This window comes from Halictus rubicundus, chromosome 2 (assembly GCF_050948215.1).
Source record: "Halictus rubicundus isolate RS-2024b chromosome 2, iyHalRubi1_principal, whole genome shotgun sequence".
NCBI classification, from domain to species: domain Eukaryota; kingdom Metazoa; phylum Arthropoda; class Insecta; order Hymenoptera; family Halictidae; genus Halictus; species Halictus rubicundus.
Window position 1 is genome coordinate 18535488 of NC_135150.1, and position 20176 is coordinate 18555663.

Sequence of the window (20176 nt, forward strand, 5' to 3'; positions counted from 1 at the left end):
AATAAGCTAGATTTAATTCTTCCGGATATTTAGATTTTTGCGGCTGATTTGATAAAAAAATATTTAATATATAATTTTTCAATTCCACCATATAATCATTATCAAAATCGATCGACTTAATACGTGACAAGCAAAAAGATCAATTTGTTTGGAATTTTGACGTACAAAATCACGTTTCGTTTAACAATTTTTGTAATAAAAACGCAAAATCCACAGTCTAATCGACAGTTTCATTACTAGACTGCTCGGATTTTGTGCATTTATGCCAAGAATGGGGCGATTCGAAGGCGTGCAAGGACTGAAAAAATTTAATTCTAATTTATTAAATTGTATTTTCGAAATAATTAAAGAAGGAGAAAAATATGTGCTTGGTACCAGTGCCTTGTAATCGATGTAGACAATTTTGATGCTGCATAAGGTCCGCAATCCACTAATTACAATGCAACGAAAGGGTCGTTTAGCAACTTACCGTGTCGAGGCGTGGGCGAAATGACCTTCGGCGGTGGCTGGACCTGCGGGGTCGAGTCCCGCTTGTTCCACAGTCTCGCGAAGTCATTCTTCAGCTCGCTGATCGTCGACTCTCTTCTCGATTTGGTGGACGCCTGGCTCCTGATCCCGCTGTCCACCGAGCTCTCTCTTCGTTTGCGGAGTCTCTCCAGGTGACTCGTGTCCGTCGGCTGTCTGGACCGTGGCAGCGATTTCGTGATGTCCGCGACCGTTTCGCGACGCGAGAGCTTGTTCCCGCGACTTTTCCCGGAGCCACCGCCGCTCCAGTCCCTCAGGAGGTCCGATAGCTGGGCGAAACTGGACCGTCGACGGTGCTGATTTTTCGGCGGCTCGTGGGTCTCATTCGGCGGCGAGATCTGCGTCCCCGAGTCGCGTCTTCCGGTTCCTGATCGAACACCGGTGAGAAATCTTATTTTTCTGATCTTTCATACAATTTCGAATTTTTCTGTCTGAATCTATACGTATCCCATTTCTGAATTTTAACACCTACACCTTCTGCGTTTATTTGTGACTATTTATTTCGTGCATTTAGTATACTTGTTCACGTGCGAGTATTTTCTCCGTGTATTTAATTATATCAATTATACAGATTCACATGTAAATATTTATTCTATACATTTAATACATCTATTTATTTGGTATATTCAACAATACGTGTATTGTTTTCTGAGTATTTACCTCATAATACATGTATTCATTTGGGAGTATATACTTCACAAACATTTAATACATGTATTTATTTGTGAATATTTATTTTGTGTATACCACACATGTGCTTACTTGCGAGTATTTATTTTATCAATTTAATGCATTTATTTTAATAAGGAGTTAGATTAAATTTCGAATTAAAAATTATCTTCGAACTCCCTGCGAATTTATTCCATGTCACTGTTTACGTTTTATTCTTATTCTCGCCAACGGTGTATCGACGAACAGATTGTACATGTAAAATGAGAATAGAAAACACGAGAACGTTTCTCATTTACAAGCATCGAGCTCGTAGCAATCGTGATCGAATAACTCTAATAAATAGATCGAATAATAAAAACGATAAGAGAAATGTAACACTGGAGGGGAGACCAACGAAACTGAAGAATATCGCAAAGGCCGAGAAACAAGAAAGAGATACTACAAGGGGCGTAGTTAAAAACGTGTAATTGACGAGAAATGAATATTGCAAGAGGCGAAATCGTGCGAATGAACGGAAGATAAATATCACAGGAAACCAAAAGATAGAAAGAGAGGGGAGAGAGAATTCTTACCGAGTCGTTGCTTCAAAGTGGACTCCTCCACCTGTTCCCGCATAAGGTCGTCCCAGCCATTTCCTCCTTGCCATACCAGCCCCACCTGATGGGTTAGGATCGGCAGGTTGCACACGAAGCAGATCGATGACATGGTCCTGGAAACGAAAACGTTCGGTCTTGATCCCGGCAATTGTTAAAGAATCGTCGACTCGTCGACCGGATCGACGCGTTCGATAAATGGTAAATCTTTTTAGGAAATAGTTGGTGCAACTTGTCGAACAATATGGTTACGGTGAAACCAGGCCATGCGAACGATAGCTTGTGAAAAGTAAAACATCATTCATCGAAGTCGTGGTTTCTTCGCTAGATCGTTCTACGGTTATACTAGAAATACTTACAAGGGAACATATTCAAGTGCGAATTTCCGATTTTGATGAAACTTATGTGACATATAGTTCTTTGAAAAATATTTGACACGTATTTTTTTTTATCGGCAACCATCCACTTTGAAGGGGTGAAAACAGCCCTCAAAGTTGGGGGTCAAAACCATATTTTTTGAAATATCTCGGAAACCAGAGGTCGAAAAAATTTGAATTTTTTTTTAAATTGTGTGTTTTTCAATGAGAAATGTAGTCGCGCAAGAAAAATTTAACAAAAGTCTTTTGTTTAAACAATATATTGAAAATTTGATTTTTTTTTGCAGTTTCTCTTATTTATTGTTAGTTCATTTTAATGTAAACTTGGGTGTGTGATCTTTGATCAAAATTAGGGTTTACATGTTTCAGGATTTTTTTTTTTTTTGCCATTTAACAATAATTATGCATTATGGAAGATAGTCTTGCATCTGCCGTGCGTAGGAAGGAATTGTGGCTTGTTTTATCGAAATATAAGTATTTACTATAAACGTGTATAGTATTTTAAACAATACCACTGGGTTATGTGTCGTTTATTGTTTTATTAGTAGCTAAAGAAGGTGGCGCAGGTAGCAGCGTGACGCGGTGCTAATTACCGCGGCGGAGTAAGGGTACCGACTTTTATAGCCAATTCGCCTGTGAATTTCTGCAATCGTTGGGCCTTCGGTCAAAATATCCCTGCAGCCTTTTTAAACTGTGAATCCTCGAACCTGGAGTTTCCCTCGTCATTTATGGTAGCTCTAAAAAGAGCTGATTTTGAAAGAAGTGCTGTCCACAAAGATTATTCTACATAATTCTGGCAATATTGATGTCCTGTGATTGTTGGGCCTTCGGTCAAAATATCCCTGCAGCCTTTTTAAACTATGAATCCTCGAACCTGGAGTTTCCCTCGTCATTTATGGTAGCTCTGAAAAGAGCTGATTTTGAAAGAAGTGGTGTCCACAAAGATTATTCTACATAATTCTGGCAATAATGATACTCGATGATAAAATGAGAAAAACATAAATGTTCTTTGCACCAAGAACATTTCAGTACGACTACATTTGAACAATGGAAACACGTTAAACCATCTAATTTTGTAAAGCAGAACTCTACGGGATTTTCAAATTCTCCTGGCCGTTCTTCTATATATCCACTGCGGAACCAAGCATATTGAAACAGCCGTTTATAACGCGCAGCTGATAATTGGTTGTGGATTAATGACTGTAATTTAATAATATTATTTCTTGCGTGTAGATTAAAATCAATATTTAACAATATTGCAAGATCGGAAAGTTTTCTTGCAAAATTCTTCCAAATGCGGAATCCATACACGTCAAGTGGTTGGATTAATGGCGTCGTATTTTTTGGTATCGTCAATACCTCTAATTGTTTGTCTTCTGGCAGGGCGTTACGTATGATCTCGTCGTTGTATCCATTCCACGAGTCAAGAAGTAAAACAGAATTTTCTGGAGCAGATGGGAGAAATACTTCAATCAACCACGTTCTAAATAACTCCTTCGTTAGTTTTCCCGATGTGGAAGCTTCAATATGTACATTAGGTGCCGTGAACACACTTCTTCGTACACGAGGTCCTAACTGCCCTTTGACTTCTTTCAAAACAATATATAATGGCGATAGCAACTGTCCGTCAGCTGAAATTGTGGGCTGGATAGTGTAGCTGTGCGTTGTTGAAGATATCGATTGGACAAGAGCACCCGTTTCTTTTTCACCTTTGTGTGAAAGTGTTCGACCAGAGTGCAATTCCAACTGGAACCCACTTTGATCACTGTTGAAAATATTGCTTGCGCCATAATTTTCAAAATACCCTTTCACATGATGCACAAAATCTTCTGCTGCTGCGGTCAAATCTGTTAAATGGTTAGTATGATGGCGGGTAACGAGTTTCGTCGTTTTTCTCGATACTATATTATAGTTTTCTTTAAACTTCCACAACCAAAAGGACGATGCCTGGAATCCTTCTAAATTTATTGATAAATTTTCGTGCATTGCCCACCGTCTCAAATCTACGTCGTGTACCAAAATTTTATTATTTCTCGCTACAATAAATTTTTCAAGTGTAGCATGTGCAATTGCTGTAAGTTTATCGTAACGAGATCCGCCTGTATTAATTTGCTCTTCCCATCTGTATAAATCTGATTTTCTCTTCAATTTCTTGTATTTGTTCTTCACAGTTTCGAAGTTTAGTGGTCTTTTTCTTCCACTCTTCCAAAAATCTACAGCTTTCTTCTTATAATCTAAATCAATGCCTCCAAATTCTATTTCTTCTGGACTCTCGTCTGGAGAACTTGAAGACGACGGTTTAGATGTTGACGCTGATTCCAAATCTTCTTCATCTTCGGGAACATTAAATGAAGTCGGTTCGTCTGTTAGGTCATCGAATATTAATTCCTGTTGCGTTTCGAAATTCATGTACCCTGCTTCTCTGTAGCTATTAATCAGGTCTATAATTATGTTTGCCAGTTCAATTTCCTTTCCATTCGTGGGTGTTCCCTCGTTATTGTTACTGCTATATGTTGCCATCAAAATATTTATAACGTTCACCGGATTGACCTTCATGTTTGTAAAAACGAATCTAACAATACAAATAAACAATAAGCAAAAGCAAAATTAATATAATGTTCGAACTTTATTATTGCCAGAAATTATTTGATATATGTGGCACCGTTTTAAAAATCCGAAAGAAGTAGCCTTAACTTCTTGATATGTACGTTGCTTTACAAACCGTAATGCAGAAAGACTAATAGCACATACAGCAAAGTGCCCATATTTATACATTCTGAAGACTGTTTTACGTTTCCCCCTCTCTCACTCTAACAACCAATGGAATTGTTTGAAAATATTTGGGTCCTTCTTAAATGCTGTATATAACCGAGGTAAAACTGATGTGCGGCATTGGCACCAGCTCTTTTCAGAGCTACCATAAATGACGAGGGAAACTCCAGGTTCGAGGATTCATAGTTTAAAAAGGCTGCAGGGATATTTTGACCGAAGGCCCAACAATCACAGGACATCAATATTGCCAGAATTATGTAGAATAATCTTTGTGGACAGCACTTCTTTCAAAATCAGCTCTTTTTAGAGCTACCATAAATGACGAGGGAAACTCCAGGTTCGAGGATTCACAGTTTAAAAAGGCTGCAGGGATATTTTGACCGAAGGCCCAACGATTGCAGAAATTCACAGGCGAATTGGCTATAAAAGTCGGTACCCTTACTCCGCCGCGGTAATTAGCACCGCGTCACGCTGCTACCTGCGCCACCTTCTTTAGCTACTAATAAAACAATAAACGACACATAACCCAGTGGTATTGTTTAAAATACTATACACGTTTATAGTAAATACTTATATTTCGATAAAACAAGCCACAATTCCTTCCTACGCACGGCAGATGCAAGACTATCTTCCATAATGCATAATTATTGTTAAATGGCAAAAAAAAAAAAAATCCTGAAACATGTAAACCCTAATTTTGATCAAAGATCACACACCCAAGTTTACATTAAAATGAACTAACAATAAATAAGAGAAACTGCAAAAAAAAATCAAATTTTCAATATATTGTTTAAACAAAAGACTTTTGTTAAATTTTTCTTGCGCGACTACATTTCTCATTGAAAAACACACAATTTAAAAAAAAATTCAAATTTTTTCGACCTCTGGTTTCCGAGGTATTTCAAAAAATATGGTTTTGACCCCCAACTTTGAGGGCTGTTTTCACCCCTTCAAAGTGGATGGTTGCCGATAAAAAAAAATACGTGTCAAATATTTTTCAAAGAACTATATGTCACATAAGTTTCATCAAAATCGGAAATTCGCACTTGAATATGTTCCCTTGTTAGCTACGGTACGTTCGCATGCTCGCCGAGATGCAAATCGCGCGTCCCGTTCGTCGACGGACGCTTCTCGGGGAAATTAATGAAGGAGGATAAAGCAAGGCTCGATGAAAGAGGTCTGTTCGTCCTTTCTCACGCTTATTCTCGTTCCTCTTCGATCTTTCGTGTCGCTCGACTTCCCAGCAGCCATTAATTCACAGCAACAATCTGCTGATCTCGCGATATCTGGTCTGGTTAACCGCTTTGAAAAATTATTTCGTTTATTCTAACCTTACTTATTGTTAGTTCAAATTGGCTTCTGCGATCACGTGGTAAGCTCTAAACTCATGAAAGAAAAGTGAATCAAATCTGAAAATTTAATTCTTTAAATACGAGACATATTTTTGTGCTGTCTGGAGAATATAATAATTCTTAATGTATCTTACAAAATTGTGACACAACGAATAATATTTCAATGTCTTGTCTCACATTTTCTAATAAAGTAAAAAGAATCTTTTTCCTGTCTGGCAAAGGTAAAGGATGACTTCTATACCAGTAGAATAACCGTATAGAATACTTTTGCAAAGATCTATAAATCTTCTCAAAGATTTAAGAAAAAAATTCTTGGCAAAGAAATATCTAAATCTTCTAAAAGCAATTATAAATTTATATAGAAACTGTAATAATTCCAAATCTATAAAATGAAAATATAGAAACTGTAATAATTTTAAATCTACAAAATGAAGATATAGAAACTGTAATAATTCCAAATCTATAAAATGAAGATATAAAAACTGTAATAATTTTAAATCTACAAAATGAAGATATAGAAACTGTAATAATTTTACATCTACAAAATGAAGATATAGAAACTGTAATAATTTTAAATCTATAACATGAAGATATAGAAACTGTAATTATTATAAATCTACAAAACGAAGATATAGGAACTGTAATAATTTTAATTATATATAAAATGAGGATATTTAAAAGTCTGTATTATTTACAAGTTTTATTTTAAAGTTTGTATTATATTCAAAATCAGTGACTGCCATGAAGCCCGAGTCGCACGGAATTCGAAGAATCGATCCGAGACTACCATAAGCGCAGAGCCAGTTAAGAATAGACTCCTTCCATACGAAACTACGTTCAACAATTCTAAGTTAACAGTACAGTAACGAAGTGTTACCATTTGTCAGTCGGTTTGAGACCTCCGTTCGGTACAGTATGCTTATGTACAGGGTGTTGATGCCGATCAGAGTCATAAGGGAATCGAGTTCGCACGAAAAGTTAACGAGAAAACTTCGTGTAATATACTCTTCTCACCTTTCCTGAGTCTCTGAGTACCTACGAAGTTGGAATATTGAGTTCTGTTCGTCCTTTATCATACGTATTTACAATTCCCATTGTGGGATTTCATTTTTCAAATTACGTGCTTCCGCGGTACTGTATGGACATTATTGAATTAGTGGGTTAATTGGCTAGCAAATTATAATTGTAATTCTACTCTATTCGCTGTATGCAATTCGACCAAAAAATACTCGGACTGCATAGGTACCAAACTCTTTTTTCGGAAAAACGGCATGCTGAAATTTTGGCACGCTATACTGAAATCAAACGTTTGCAATTGGTTATTAATCTTTCTTAATTTCTTTTCCACTGACATTCACGGCGACGTTAAAATATATTTATCGTAAAAAAATTTCGGATTAAAAAGTATTTCTTGAAATTTGTATCAAAATTAGAACTTTACTGGGTTACTTACACTGGGTCAATAATTTTTCGCTAAAAACAAGACCACTTCCTATCTTTCTCTACCATTAAAAACTGAAAAATTATTATTTAACACTAGGTTTACAGGACGAGTCAAAATTTCTTTGGATATGTATTATAAAAAAAAGTGGCTAAAAATCTGAATAGACACCTTCTCGTTATTTTTATAAAGTAATATAAAATAGTGGTTTTTAGCGATCCGTAAACCTAGTGTCGATAACTGTTTATTAAAATAATTGAAACAGCAGAAAATACAAGGACTGACAGAAATTCTGGGACTGACTAATAAAATAAATTTCAAGGTCAACAAGGCACGTAACCATTTAAGTTCAAAAATTCCGAGCATTCTTCAGTCAATTAACCCAAAAATAAGCAAAAGAATCGTTCTCGTGTCAGAGTACGTATTAGCGTAATGTCCATGCAGAGTTTTCTCGTTAGTTTGGTCTTCCCGTTGGAAAAGCGACTAGATCGTCATCAGCTTCCTGTACGTCGTCAACAGCCAAAGTTACTCTACGGTTCACAGCATAGAAATCATGATCAAGGATCGCGGTGTGAGGGCCGGGGGGTGGAAATCATATTCCTCCCCTCCGTCCATCGGTTCCGGACCGACGAAACCACGCTTCGCAGCTGCCGACGCGTGGGTGCGCGTCGCAACGGCGTACACGACGGCGCAGACGATCACTAAACGGAGGCAAACATACTCTCGGACAAGGTTTATGCGCTAAGGACACAGGCGACGCAGGTGTGGTTACAGAGCTGCCGAAAACGTGTTCGAGCGAGCGCCGATCAGCCTCATTCCCAAAAGCAAGTGGATGCAAGTGAAACAACTCCGTGACGTATCGTACACACGTGTACTCGTGTAACTGTCCGCCGCGCGCGGGGCGCCGGGATCATCCCGGATCCTCGATCTCGATCGTTCTCGACCCGCAAAACTCATGCTAACGTCCCGAGTTAATTCCACGAGAAACTTTGCAATCCGTGGTAAACATTTTTTCAGAACACAATACATCAAAATACATCAAATTCACATTTCTATTTTACATTTTCTGTTACATTTACATTACAAACTTCGAATTTATTATTCTCTTTTGTGGGCGTTTGTTGTTTCAACTTTTGTAAATTTTAATAGATGCAATCCACTAATAAAATTTGTCGATTGCAAAACAATTTTTACTTTTATCACTATTTTACTATATTTGTATTTTTATTTTTAAAACACTGAAACGTTATTTTATAGATAGGTGACTGTGAAAATATTACAAGACTGTAATGATTAATCTATGCTTAACTGATGTTAATATTAACCATTTTACATGAGAACTGCGCAGATAAATCATTTTTAATTTCGATTTTCATTTAATATACACACTTTTCTCTTTGTCTCACCGTGTGCTTCTTGCAATTTTTATACGAAATAATCTGTACACTACAATTGAAATAAATTTCTTTTTTGTTCCTGGATACTGTGAAACGTTTGATGTTTCTCTGTTTGCATTGCAAAATGTATTTCCATAAAATCAGATACTATAAATGAAGCACAATTCATTAATTTCAAGCATGAAACAGAAATGGGTGAAGTCCTATTCCAGGACCATTTAATATAATCGTGTAACACCTGAAGTGCCCACGTCTGCGATTGCCATAATAGTGGAACAAAGCAAAGTTTCATCGAAAGAATATTCGTTCTGTGGTTGACCGCGAATTTTACGCGCCGAGTCGGCGGGACGCGCCCCGTACGCGGCCATTGTGGAGCAAAGGAAGAAGAAAAGAGATAGAAATAGAGCCGCATGTCTGTCCTCGTAATTCAACGTATAAGAAAATTCTCTTTGCAATATTTAATTTGGCGTTTCGACCTGAAATGTCGAAGTCTGGGGCTCTGCAACGACATCGCATGGCAAGGGACTGGCCGACCTGCAAAAGATACAGACACACAAAACGTTTTTTCCGGCCGGATGCGTCAAGCCGAGATGGAAATGTGGTGAGAGTTGTTGTGGAGGGTGTCGGTTCCTGGAAATTGCCCCGGGTCCTGGAAATTGCACCCTGATCGCCCGACGGACCGAAACGCGGCGGTCTTCGATTATCTATCGATTACTGTTTAACCGGCCTCGAATTGTTCGGTCACGCGTTCCCGATTGTTCCGCCGTGAAATTCAATTTTTTTCTCTTTTTCGTTTGCCAAAGCGCATTGTGTTTTCAATTTTTCGCGTATCCCGATTTTTCAAGAGCGCAATGAACAATTTTTGCCACGCGGGAACGAACTCGACATTTTTCCGTGTCCCGATTTCGCTGCCGTAGCGTTTCCGTTTCCGCGTCGAGAGCTCGCCGCGTTTCTGTAATAAATTTTCAGTTTACACGTCGAAAGCCCGGTGCGTCTGGACTGTAAATCTGAATTCCCGCGTTCGTAGATTTCAATTTTTCCGGCGGATCTCAATTTCCGCGTCGCGAGCTCTTAAACGCGCCCGCCCCCGAATGCCTAATTTTCTTGCTGAGTGAGTTTTAAGCTCCCGAGACTGGGTGGCGATTCAAGAACTTTTGCGCAGAGAGAAGTCGTTTAAGTCGAAAAATATCAATTTTCCATCGGGGGCTTTTAGTTTTCCGCGGGTCCCCGATTTCTTGCGAGAAATTCCGTCTTCTCGTCGGGAGTTCTTAATCTCGCGTAACGTACGAAAGTTCTGCAGTTGTAAACGGGAAATTTTCGATCATGCTACCGGAAGTCTACGGTTGGTATCGACGATATAGAACCGAAAGTTATTTGTCTTTTACCTTAGTCTTTTCGCTGCTTCCCTTTTTCCCCTGTTTTATCGCTTAACTCCTTGTCTACAACATAATTAGTTGGCGGAGCTCGAACGATAAACTTCTCGTTTAATGAAGTTCAACGCTCGACGGGGGCGGGTTACTTTAATCCGCAACTTTGCAACCCTTGGCGGGCGGAACGGGATACCGTTCGGTGTCGTGGAATGTGGGCACGGTAAATATTTTCGGAATTAAACGCGGGCAACATTTAACCTCCGGGATCATTTTTCTATTCGCGACGGAACGCTTTCGGCCGTGACGGGAAATCTGCGAATTTTTCGCCACGCGATTTAATACTTTGATCCCCGCGCGATTTTGTACGAAACTTGTGCTTGATCATTCATTAATTCCTACTGCTAAAAATGCAATTCAAAATGCGTCCATTTATGTAGATTATTTCTAATTATTGAGTCTCGTCAGAAATTATTTGGAATTTATTCTACATTATTAAGATGCTTAAGGAATTATTCGAAAGTTATTTAAAAATATTTTGATTCACTATAAATGATTCAGAGACTATTCGCAGTGATTTAGAATTGTTAGACAACATTTAGAATCGTTAGAAATGGTTTAGAAATTATGTGGTATTATGTGCACTTACTGGAAATTAATTGAAAATTATTTAATATTGAAACCCTTTAACCACCTTCTTGTACTACTTGTTCGTCTGTGGATTGGTGTATACTACCTGACTGACTATAGACAATTCGATTCCACTTGTCCGACTGTACCGTATGTACCGTATCAATTCTCATTTCTTCTACTGGTCTGACCAACGGCAGCGCTTCTTCCCTTATTTGAAGGAATGCGTGTAGAACTCTTGTGTATAAAAATTCTAAAAAATATCAAGATTTATACAATTTACGACTAATATAATGAAACTGTAATTAGAACCGAATTCGCTTCTTTTCATCCTTTAATGGGCTCGTCCGGCTCATCCTTTAATGGGCTCGTCCGAGTAATACTTTGTGGTGAAATACAGTATTTCGTTTCGCGGTGGTTCGCGCATGAAACGTTAATTAAGACGGTTGGACCAGTTAGCGCCCCGCTGTCTGACGGGATCCGAATTCATCGCGAATGTTACGCAGAGGCACGGAGCGAATAACATTCGTAATGTGACACGAATTATTCGCGGGTCAGTCGCCGCGCTGAATATCGAGCGATTTATGCAAATAGTGATTTTATTAGGTTGCTGCGTACAAAGCGTACGACTTGTGACAGTAACCATTAAGCAAACACAAATTTTAAATAAACATCGTTCACCAAAGCAAGCACCAGACTGCGAGTCTCCGTGCAAAATAAAAATTATCTGTATCAATTGCAACAAAGGGGGAGCCAGCTAAAAAATTTCTTTTCTCCTCTAATAACTGTAACAAGTTGAAAATAATGTACCTATATTGTTATATCCTTCTAATTGTTTTAATGTTTTGTATTTCACCTACCGATTTTCAAATCTTGCACTTTCAATCATTTTGTTTACAGAACAAAGTTACAAGGCATAGAGGAGGTTAATTCTGTGCAAAGTTCAATCAAACACTATCGCTGTGTACACTGCAACTTTCGACGCTTACATCTCGATAATAGTTTATGCAAAAACAAAAGTATTCTAGTGTTTTGAAAGCGTCTTGGTGTCACCTTCAAGCACACTGAAAATTTCAGTTGTGATCTCGACAGAGCTTCTCAAGGTCACTGCAATGTCAAACAAATACAATCGTCATTGGTATGACCTATAATTTTGCGTGTAATGGAATTCTGTCCAGAAAATGGACTTTCCAACGCACTGTGCGACGTTAAAGAATTAAATTTGCATTGAAAATCATCATTCAGACATTTCATATGGATCAACCTGATAACGACCGGTTCCCGTGAAAGATCGACGATGTAAATGAACGGGGCACGGTGACGCGTGAGCAATCGCCGCCGCGCGCCTTCCTGAGCCGCGTGTACGCACAGGCCGAGTGTAATCTTCGCGAAATTAATTTAATGCGGTTCGCCCCGTGACGTTAATCGCGCGCCACGCCGCTTGACGCTTGTCCCGGAATACGAAATTATCCGGGGCAGAAGGCAACCGGCTGACCGAGTAACAGTTCTCCGAGGGGGAGACCGTCTGCCGGGCTGCTTTTGAGTCCATTTCTATGCTAATTCGACCAGCCATCGACGGCCTCGGTAACAGGAGCCAGCTGATAAAACGGCCAGATTGAGATCATTTGATAATTGACTCCACGGAACGGGGCGAATCTGCTTACAACGCCCGGCGGGTGCTGTGTCCGCTGAAACCCACCCTCCTCGCCGATTTACGAATTCGATGGCGTCGGGAAGTTTGCGTTTGAAAAGTGCCATTAATGCGACGCGCCGCTTCAACCTTTGTTGGCCGCGGATACCGGCAACCTTGAGTAGGGATAACGAAACCTTTTAGCACCCCCTGTGGGCCTGTAGGCCAGATAAGGGCTTCGAAATCACGTTTTCGCCGCGGATCGTATGCTCTTTCGGGGATAATATTTTTTAAACGATACTACGACCAGTTGTTAACATCATTCTAGTTGTTTAACGATAGGTTTACGGGACACTAAAAATGACTATACCTTTATTGGGTGGAAGGAAAGTTCGTGTCGTTTTTAAATTAAAATTCAGAGATAAAATTAAGATATTTATTTGTAGATTTAGTCAACATTTCCATTTCCGTTTTATTGCTTTTTGCCATTTTTACTTACTGTGTGGTTGAAGAAACCTGTCAATAAATATCTTAATTTTATCTTTGAATTTTAATTTGAACACGATGAGAACTTCTGTTCGAACCGAATACAATATACACTGTAAAAAATAAATTTGTTGAATAATTTCTCATGGAAGCATCTCCACAATCTCAGTAAGGTCCCGTGAACCTAGTATTAACCATGGATGCAATTCAAACCCTTCGCCACTTGTCTGGCTAGGAATAATACCTACCAACCACTTGCCGGTTCCGTGGTCGACTTATACCATTTACCCCTCTGATAAGTGTTTCTATACTACTTGCCTGACTCGAGCACCCTACTTGAAATGAACGTCGCCTGTATCATTTATCTGGCAAATAGCACAGCTTATGCAACTTGTCTGTCGAATACGGTAGCTTATACTAAATCCCTGACGCGAATCCTGTTGTGTACCACTTGTTCGACTATACACACATTCGACAGTCACAGGGTACACCGGCAGGGTACTTTTAATAAACCTAACGTTCCCTGGCACTCTACTTACTCATCGTTCCCGTGTAAAAGGCCATCTTTTGTCTTGTCTCACGAGCTATTTTTATCCGCAACTCGAGAGCCCGTGATACATGGCCGGTATAACGGGGCACACCTTGTCTGGAAGTTATTTTATTCTCGCGCCAGGAAACTTTCTTCAGACATATTCGACCCGTGTCGCATACGCCCGTGCTCGACAATTTTTTATGCCGACAAACACAGTTCGCATCCGCCGGATACCAACGAGAGAAGTATTCAGAACGGTGCCGATACAATTGGAATGATTAATTTCGTTTCGTGCGAACTGTCGCGCCGAGAATAATGACTGAAACACGATGCGACGTGTGTGGACAATCTTTTGATGGAATATTTTAATATTTGTCACTCGACCGCACTCGGTGCCACAGAGATCCCGCTAGTTTACATTCGCATTAAATATGCATTACGGTTTGTCGCTTCAGGTGGCAAACGCAAAACACAGAATGTGCCAACTGATGACAAAAAATGGGATAACTGATTTTCCAAATCTGAAATAATATTTCTCCTGACAGAAAAGATTCCGTCAAAATTGTGAATGCTATTGCTGGAGAAATCGTGTATATATTCTTAAAAACGAAAAAGTAAGATGAAAAATGATAAAATTAAAAAAATGATAAGTGGCTTCCTTCTACCCATGAAAAATAATGTAAAAATTTGTAAGTAAATTTAATTAAGCAGTGCAACGTTACAAACGTCAGAACAGGTATAAAACAAAAGTATTTTCCATGTAAAATATGTGGTTGAAAAGACAGACACATGGTTTGCCAGACCGAGTTCTTTCCGCCGAAAATAGTACAGTGTAAAGACGGCGAGCAACCGCGACAAAGAGAAAATTCTCTAGATTCGTATCTCGTACAATATAATCTGATAAGGTAGAAAAGTTTCGTGGCTCGCGGCCGTAACCAATAGAATCCGTATTCATCTCAGAACTCGGGGAACCGTGGGAAAAGTTCGCGGCCGAACTCGCTGTGCTAACTAAATCACTCGGCCCGTGATTCTCGCGCCGGATCTCGTCGGGCGGTCAGCATTTCGAATAAATAATAAGTGGGGAAGATTGACGCTGCATCGTCGGAATACGAACGACGTTGATTTATCTTCCGCGGAGGAGTTTTATCCCAGTTTAAACAGATTCGGAACATCTGTTCCGATATCTCGGTAATCCGCTCACTTCCGCGCCAATGTTTCCGCATTCAATTCGAGCTTTAGATGCGCGTTGGAAAATTGGAGCATCGGGCATAATGCGAGCCGGCAAAATCTATCGCGTTCAAGCATGCCCGACAGACAAGGCGGAGAGACAACGATGACAATTTAATTAGTCCCGTGGACAAAGAACTCCCGTGATCGTGGATTCGTGGGAATGGTGACCACTATTATCGGTTAGATCATAGACATATTAATCCTTTGCACTCGGAACCCATACATTTCTACCTACCTAGACCACTTTTCTTCATTTTATGCATACGAAACTGATGCAAGAAATATTTTGATATACTAATTTTTTGTGGCGCCTCAGAGTGGCCACTCGAGTCCGAAGGGCTGAACAGTTCCTATACAGTGTTTCGGCTCGCATTGACCCCACTATAGTGGCTTCCGTGGAAAGCATCAGTTTGAACGGTACGCCACTATAATGGCTCTAGTAAAGAGAGTCTCAGTTGGGCAAGTAAGCTGAGCATGTTCCCAGCCAGGAAAGTAGAGTGAGTCTGTCTCTGGTCAGACAGATCCAATAATCCAGTGTCGTGCCACGCAGGTGAAATAGGATTGTCGCCGGCGAAACATGTGGAGTAGTGCTGTTCCTAGACGTGGTACCACTTCCTCGATTGTTCGCATTAAATCATCTGGTGTCCTCCCTCAGTTTTGTTGATCTTCGGCGACCAGTCGTTCTAGCGCAAGGGTAAGCGATGCTCCCGGCCAGAAGTTCAAGAACTATTATTTACCGAGATAGCGGTGTTTCCACCGCTATTATTCCCAGCAATCAAAGTTCGCCGGGATCTCGACTTTCCAGCCACGCACGGACGTCGTCGGATTATTCGCGCGAAACTTCAGGCAACCGACGACAAAACATGTCGCTGGCAATTCGGGATGTGTCGCGCGTTCACAGTTTTCAATAAATTGTCATCTCCCCGGCTACGGCAGTCTGTATAATTGAAATGATTGTTCGGTCACCGAGCACCGGCGGATCACGCTTTCATTTACCGAACCGTCGCCCATTTAATTATGCGATAAATTTACCACGCGAAGTCGACGGCCCTTCCACCGAGCTGTCCGCTGTCGATGCTTTATTTTTCAGGAGCCTTTCAATAAACTGCAACGCCTAATAATTCGTAAGTAATCGAAATTTTAATTAAGGGTCGCGCTGGTCGGAGAGCACTTTAGTTTAATTGCGGATTCGTTCGCAAGAATTATGTAATATTCGCGGAGTTTTTATTTATACGTAGACCGACCATTTCAAGTTGGAGCGTTCTTGTTGTCAATGCACTGTTCTGCGGGAGAAATATTTTAACAATTGCACAGCGAGCGATCGCGCTATTGCCATTTTAGGAGAATATAACTCCGGAATGATTTCTGCGAAGTTTTGTGTTTGAATGACTTTTTCAGCTTCTTGGTATGAATGAACGAAAATCCGCCGTTCATCGATGAAAGGTAAGTAGACCGTGTAGAGTGTTAATTGAACGTGTGCAGCGGCAGTGTGTGAATTAAAATAAGTACAAAAGGCCTGACCCACTTTCGGTGCACCGCGAAATTTTCCGGAAGCACAAGCGACGTCCCAGAGATTACGATTTACGAGGCGAAATAACATCTTCGAGTGAACGTTGCGCGACTTATCGCGTTTCCCGGCCCTGGATATTTTCTCTTGCAAATTACAGAACCGGCTTCTCGCATCAGCCCGACGACGCCTTAATCTAATTCGAGCTTGAAAGTAATCTGGACAACCTCGTTCGGCGCCATTTAAAAAACTCATCTGCCAACCGACAGAAAATGCGAAACGACACTGGACAAAATTAGTTCCCGACATTTTTAGGAGATACCCCGCGACGTCACGATCGAAAGAATGAAATTACATTCCCGTCGTCCGGCAGATGGTGGCGACGATAACGAGAAATAACGATACTTCCGCGTTTGGCCCTTCGACACCGCAAATTACTTTTTAAGTGAATATCGGTGACTTTGTTAAAGGCTGACACAGCCGGAATTACGGTGGCAGTAAATCTTGTTGACGGGGACAATAAATTTTGCCTGATTTAGACCGTCCATGGTGCTAAAAATTTATTGCTCGTGGGAAAAAATTGTTCAAATATGTCTTATAAAAATTGTATGTAGTAAACTATTAAACATCGTTCCGATGGAACAATATTAGGCTGGCTGAGTTGATGTCTGTCTAACATAGTACTTATGTTAATAGTCTGACCAAAGGAGTTCCTATTCTCCTTGTTTGATCAGAAACAAACTTATATTACTTATCTCATTAGTGACAGATTCGACACTAAATAGAAACAAAATAATTCAAATTAGATTATTTAAATATAGAGTAATTTAACAATTTATTTCTTATTATTACTAATAACCCCACCTTTTATATTTACCCTTAGTTTATCTTTTTCTCAATCTTTTTAAATCTCAGTCTCTTTTTCTTTGAAATTTATAGAATTATATATTTCTCAATTTCTAGAATATCATCCGTTTTAATTATTTTCAGTACTTTAAATTACTCTCCTTATTTAAAATATGAATTATTCGTCAGTATTTAGTTTATATTTAAAACTAAGAATATTTCCTTTAAATATATTCGGACACTCTTAAAAAGACTTGGATTTTTTTGAGAAGTTAGATAGTTTACTACACAATGTGAAAAGGATTTTGAAAAAATTCCACTTGGTCGGAATTACATAGTGAATGATAGACTTGTATTACTTGCCTGATTAGTGACGGACTTATGTCACTAATAAAACAGACGAAAAAAACAACCGCTTTTCTCCGGTCTCGCGGATTTCTTTAAAAAATTAGAACAGCAGGTGGCTGAATGCAGGCATCCTATTCCCCTAGTTCGACTAATGTGTTTCCTACTCTACTAACGTCTCGTACAGTAATCGATCTTGCTTGTCTGGCCATAAACATCAGAGTCTACTGCTCCCGCTGCAATCAACGGTATTCATCTCGGCTGACTATAAACGTCCTATTCCTCTTAGCTTAAGCGATACGGACGGTATCGAATATTCAACAGCAATCGCATCACCGTGGAAATTTTTCGTGCCGAAGGATTCGTTTGGCACTTGATTCCGGGGAATCGTTTCTGCTGTTGATGGAACTATTTCTCCGTAATAAATGTTATTTTCAAGCCACCGTGAGAGGCCGATAACTATCAAACATTTCCTACAGTTTTTCACCGACAGAACAAAAACGGGGGAACCAGTGTACAATAAAATTGAAAATATCCCGAACGAAAGAATCCGTTCCATACGTCAGAACCAAAGCCATAGTTTGCAGAAGAAACTAGCTGGCGCATAGTTCGGGCTAAATAGAAACACGATTTTCGATACAGGATCGATAATCCTCGACTGAAAGTAATGCCTTTGGTCAGGCCAAACCTTGCAACCTCGCGTTCTATGTTGGGCTGCTCGAAATGGGTTTGTTCGAGTTTCCCTTTTATTTCTTTTTTTTTTCGTAAAACACTCGGTGCGACGATCTCTGTTACGCAATTCGTTGGTTTTTAGAGAAGGAAGATCATGACAAGGACACGAGAATCTCGAGGCAACAGTCCGCTGTTTACCGAAAGCCATTGATCCACAGGTGGCTCCTAAATGCAAAGAACGAGGCGAGCAAATCGCCCTCAAGATCGTAAAATTCTATGTCTGATTTATGATCGAGAGCTCAGCGTCCGCCATTATAGCCTCCGGTCCAAAGGATATCGGATGGAGCAGTTATTTCTTGAGCACTTAATTTCGGAAAAATTCTGCGATTATTATTCAGTTATCTTGGAAAATTCAAGCTTCCAGGTTCCAAGTTATTAGAGGGACCCATAAGTAATCAATTCTTTTGAAATCTAAAACAAACTTTGTAGTAAATTCAGGTTTTTATCTCTTAATTTATTATATAGTCTCCATGATTATCAAGGACAGTTTGCCATCTTTCCTGCAAATTTTCAATCCCCCTCTTATAGAAATCCAGGGTTCGTCAAGCAGAATATGACTTAAGGTGCCCCCTTGCATCTTCTACAGAAATGAACGTTTTATTTCTTAAATAATGCTCCAGACATCTTCAACGATCGGTACAGAACTAAAGGCAAAACTAATTGATTACTTGTGGGTACCCCTAATATTTCTCCGCGGTTTTCCACGTACCAATTTGACATCCAAAAATGATCGGGTACTCGCGACAGAGATATATAACACTCTGTCGATCGGGATTCCCGCGAATTACCGTAAATTCGTGAACGCCGACGCAGTTTGCGGCGGAACAATTTGGCGCATCTGCTGCGAACGCGTAATCAAATAAAATTATGTGGAACGCTGCCGGAACATTTGTTCCACGGACTGCTGGAAACTTTAGCGGATTGCAGGACAAAGCGAAAGAAAATCCGTAATATCGTCCGTCCTATGTTTTCGAGCGTTATCGTAATCGTTACTCTTTTGCAAATAACACTTTGATCACGTTCGCGTGTAAACGTATTAACAGATGTTACGAAGTCCGTGACAGAGAATAAACGTTTTACCGGGCTGAAATTTTCCGAAATTTTCCACGTAAAACTGATTTGATCCGATTGCGTTTGTTGTGACGTCAATTGACATCCGCCGGATTAACCAATCGCCCGACAACGCTACGCTCTTGGCACACTCAATAAATTTTCAGTTTATTTTTTGGCGTACGCCGGCACACCGAAAATCCTGCAGTTTTTTCTGTACTCGAACGTCGCTCGATTGGAAACAAACAAAACTTCGCTAAAAAAATTATTTAATGCGTCTCTATACGGTTGAAATTAAGCAAAAAGCGGATCGGCATTCAATAACTGGAATTACATGTTTTAACAGCCCTTCATGGGTCTCGCTATTTTGAAATATCGAGGCTGTAAAATACTGAAATCATAAATAAACTGTCCGCAGAAATGAAAAAATTTACGGAATACATCAAATAGTGAAATTTCGGTTGCCTGATCTCATACTGACATATTCTCCTTGCCATTTATTCTTCATTCTCTGTTATAGGTGATTAAATTTTGCATCGTATTGAATATTCACTTTTCGAATTCCAGAAATGATCCCTGAAGCGATTCTTTGGACTAATAGTATGCTATACCACAGGCAAATATGTACAGAATTTCCTAGCAAGAATAAAACCAAAATTTTAACAAGAGATTTTATTTTTACTAAATAAAAG

General features: G+C 39.7%; 1 protein-coding gene and 1 long non-coding RNA gene across 2 annotated transcripts in view; one reads left to right on the plus strand and one right to left on the minus strand.

The window, feature by feature from the left end:
• The window catches only part of Rsh (Rap GTPase activating protein radish), a 179189-nt gene that overhangs the window by 49144 nt on the left and 109869 nt on the right, over positions 1 to 20176 (minus strand). Inside the window, exons 2-3 of the mRNA XM_076803554.1 lie at positions 1770 to 1906; positions 470 to 892 (exon numbers count right to left, since the gene is read on the minus strand). Of these exons, the coding sequence (XP_076659669.1) occupies positions 470 to 892; positions 1770 to 1906 (560 nt within the window). The remainder of the gene's footprint in view (positions 1 to 469; positions 893 to 1769; positions 1907 to 20176) is intronic.
• LOC143365519 (uncharacterized) lies at positions 858 to 8582 on the plus strand. The gene is made up of 2 exons (XR_013084559.1): positions 858 to 906; positions 8276 to 8582. It is a non-coding gene; the product is annotated as an uncharacterized LOC143365519 (long non-coding RNA).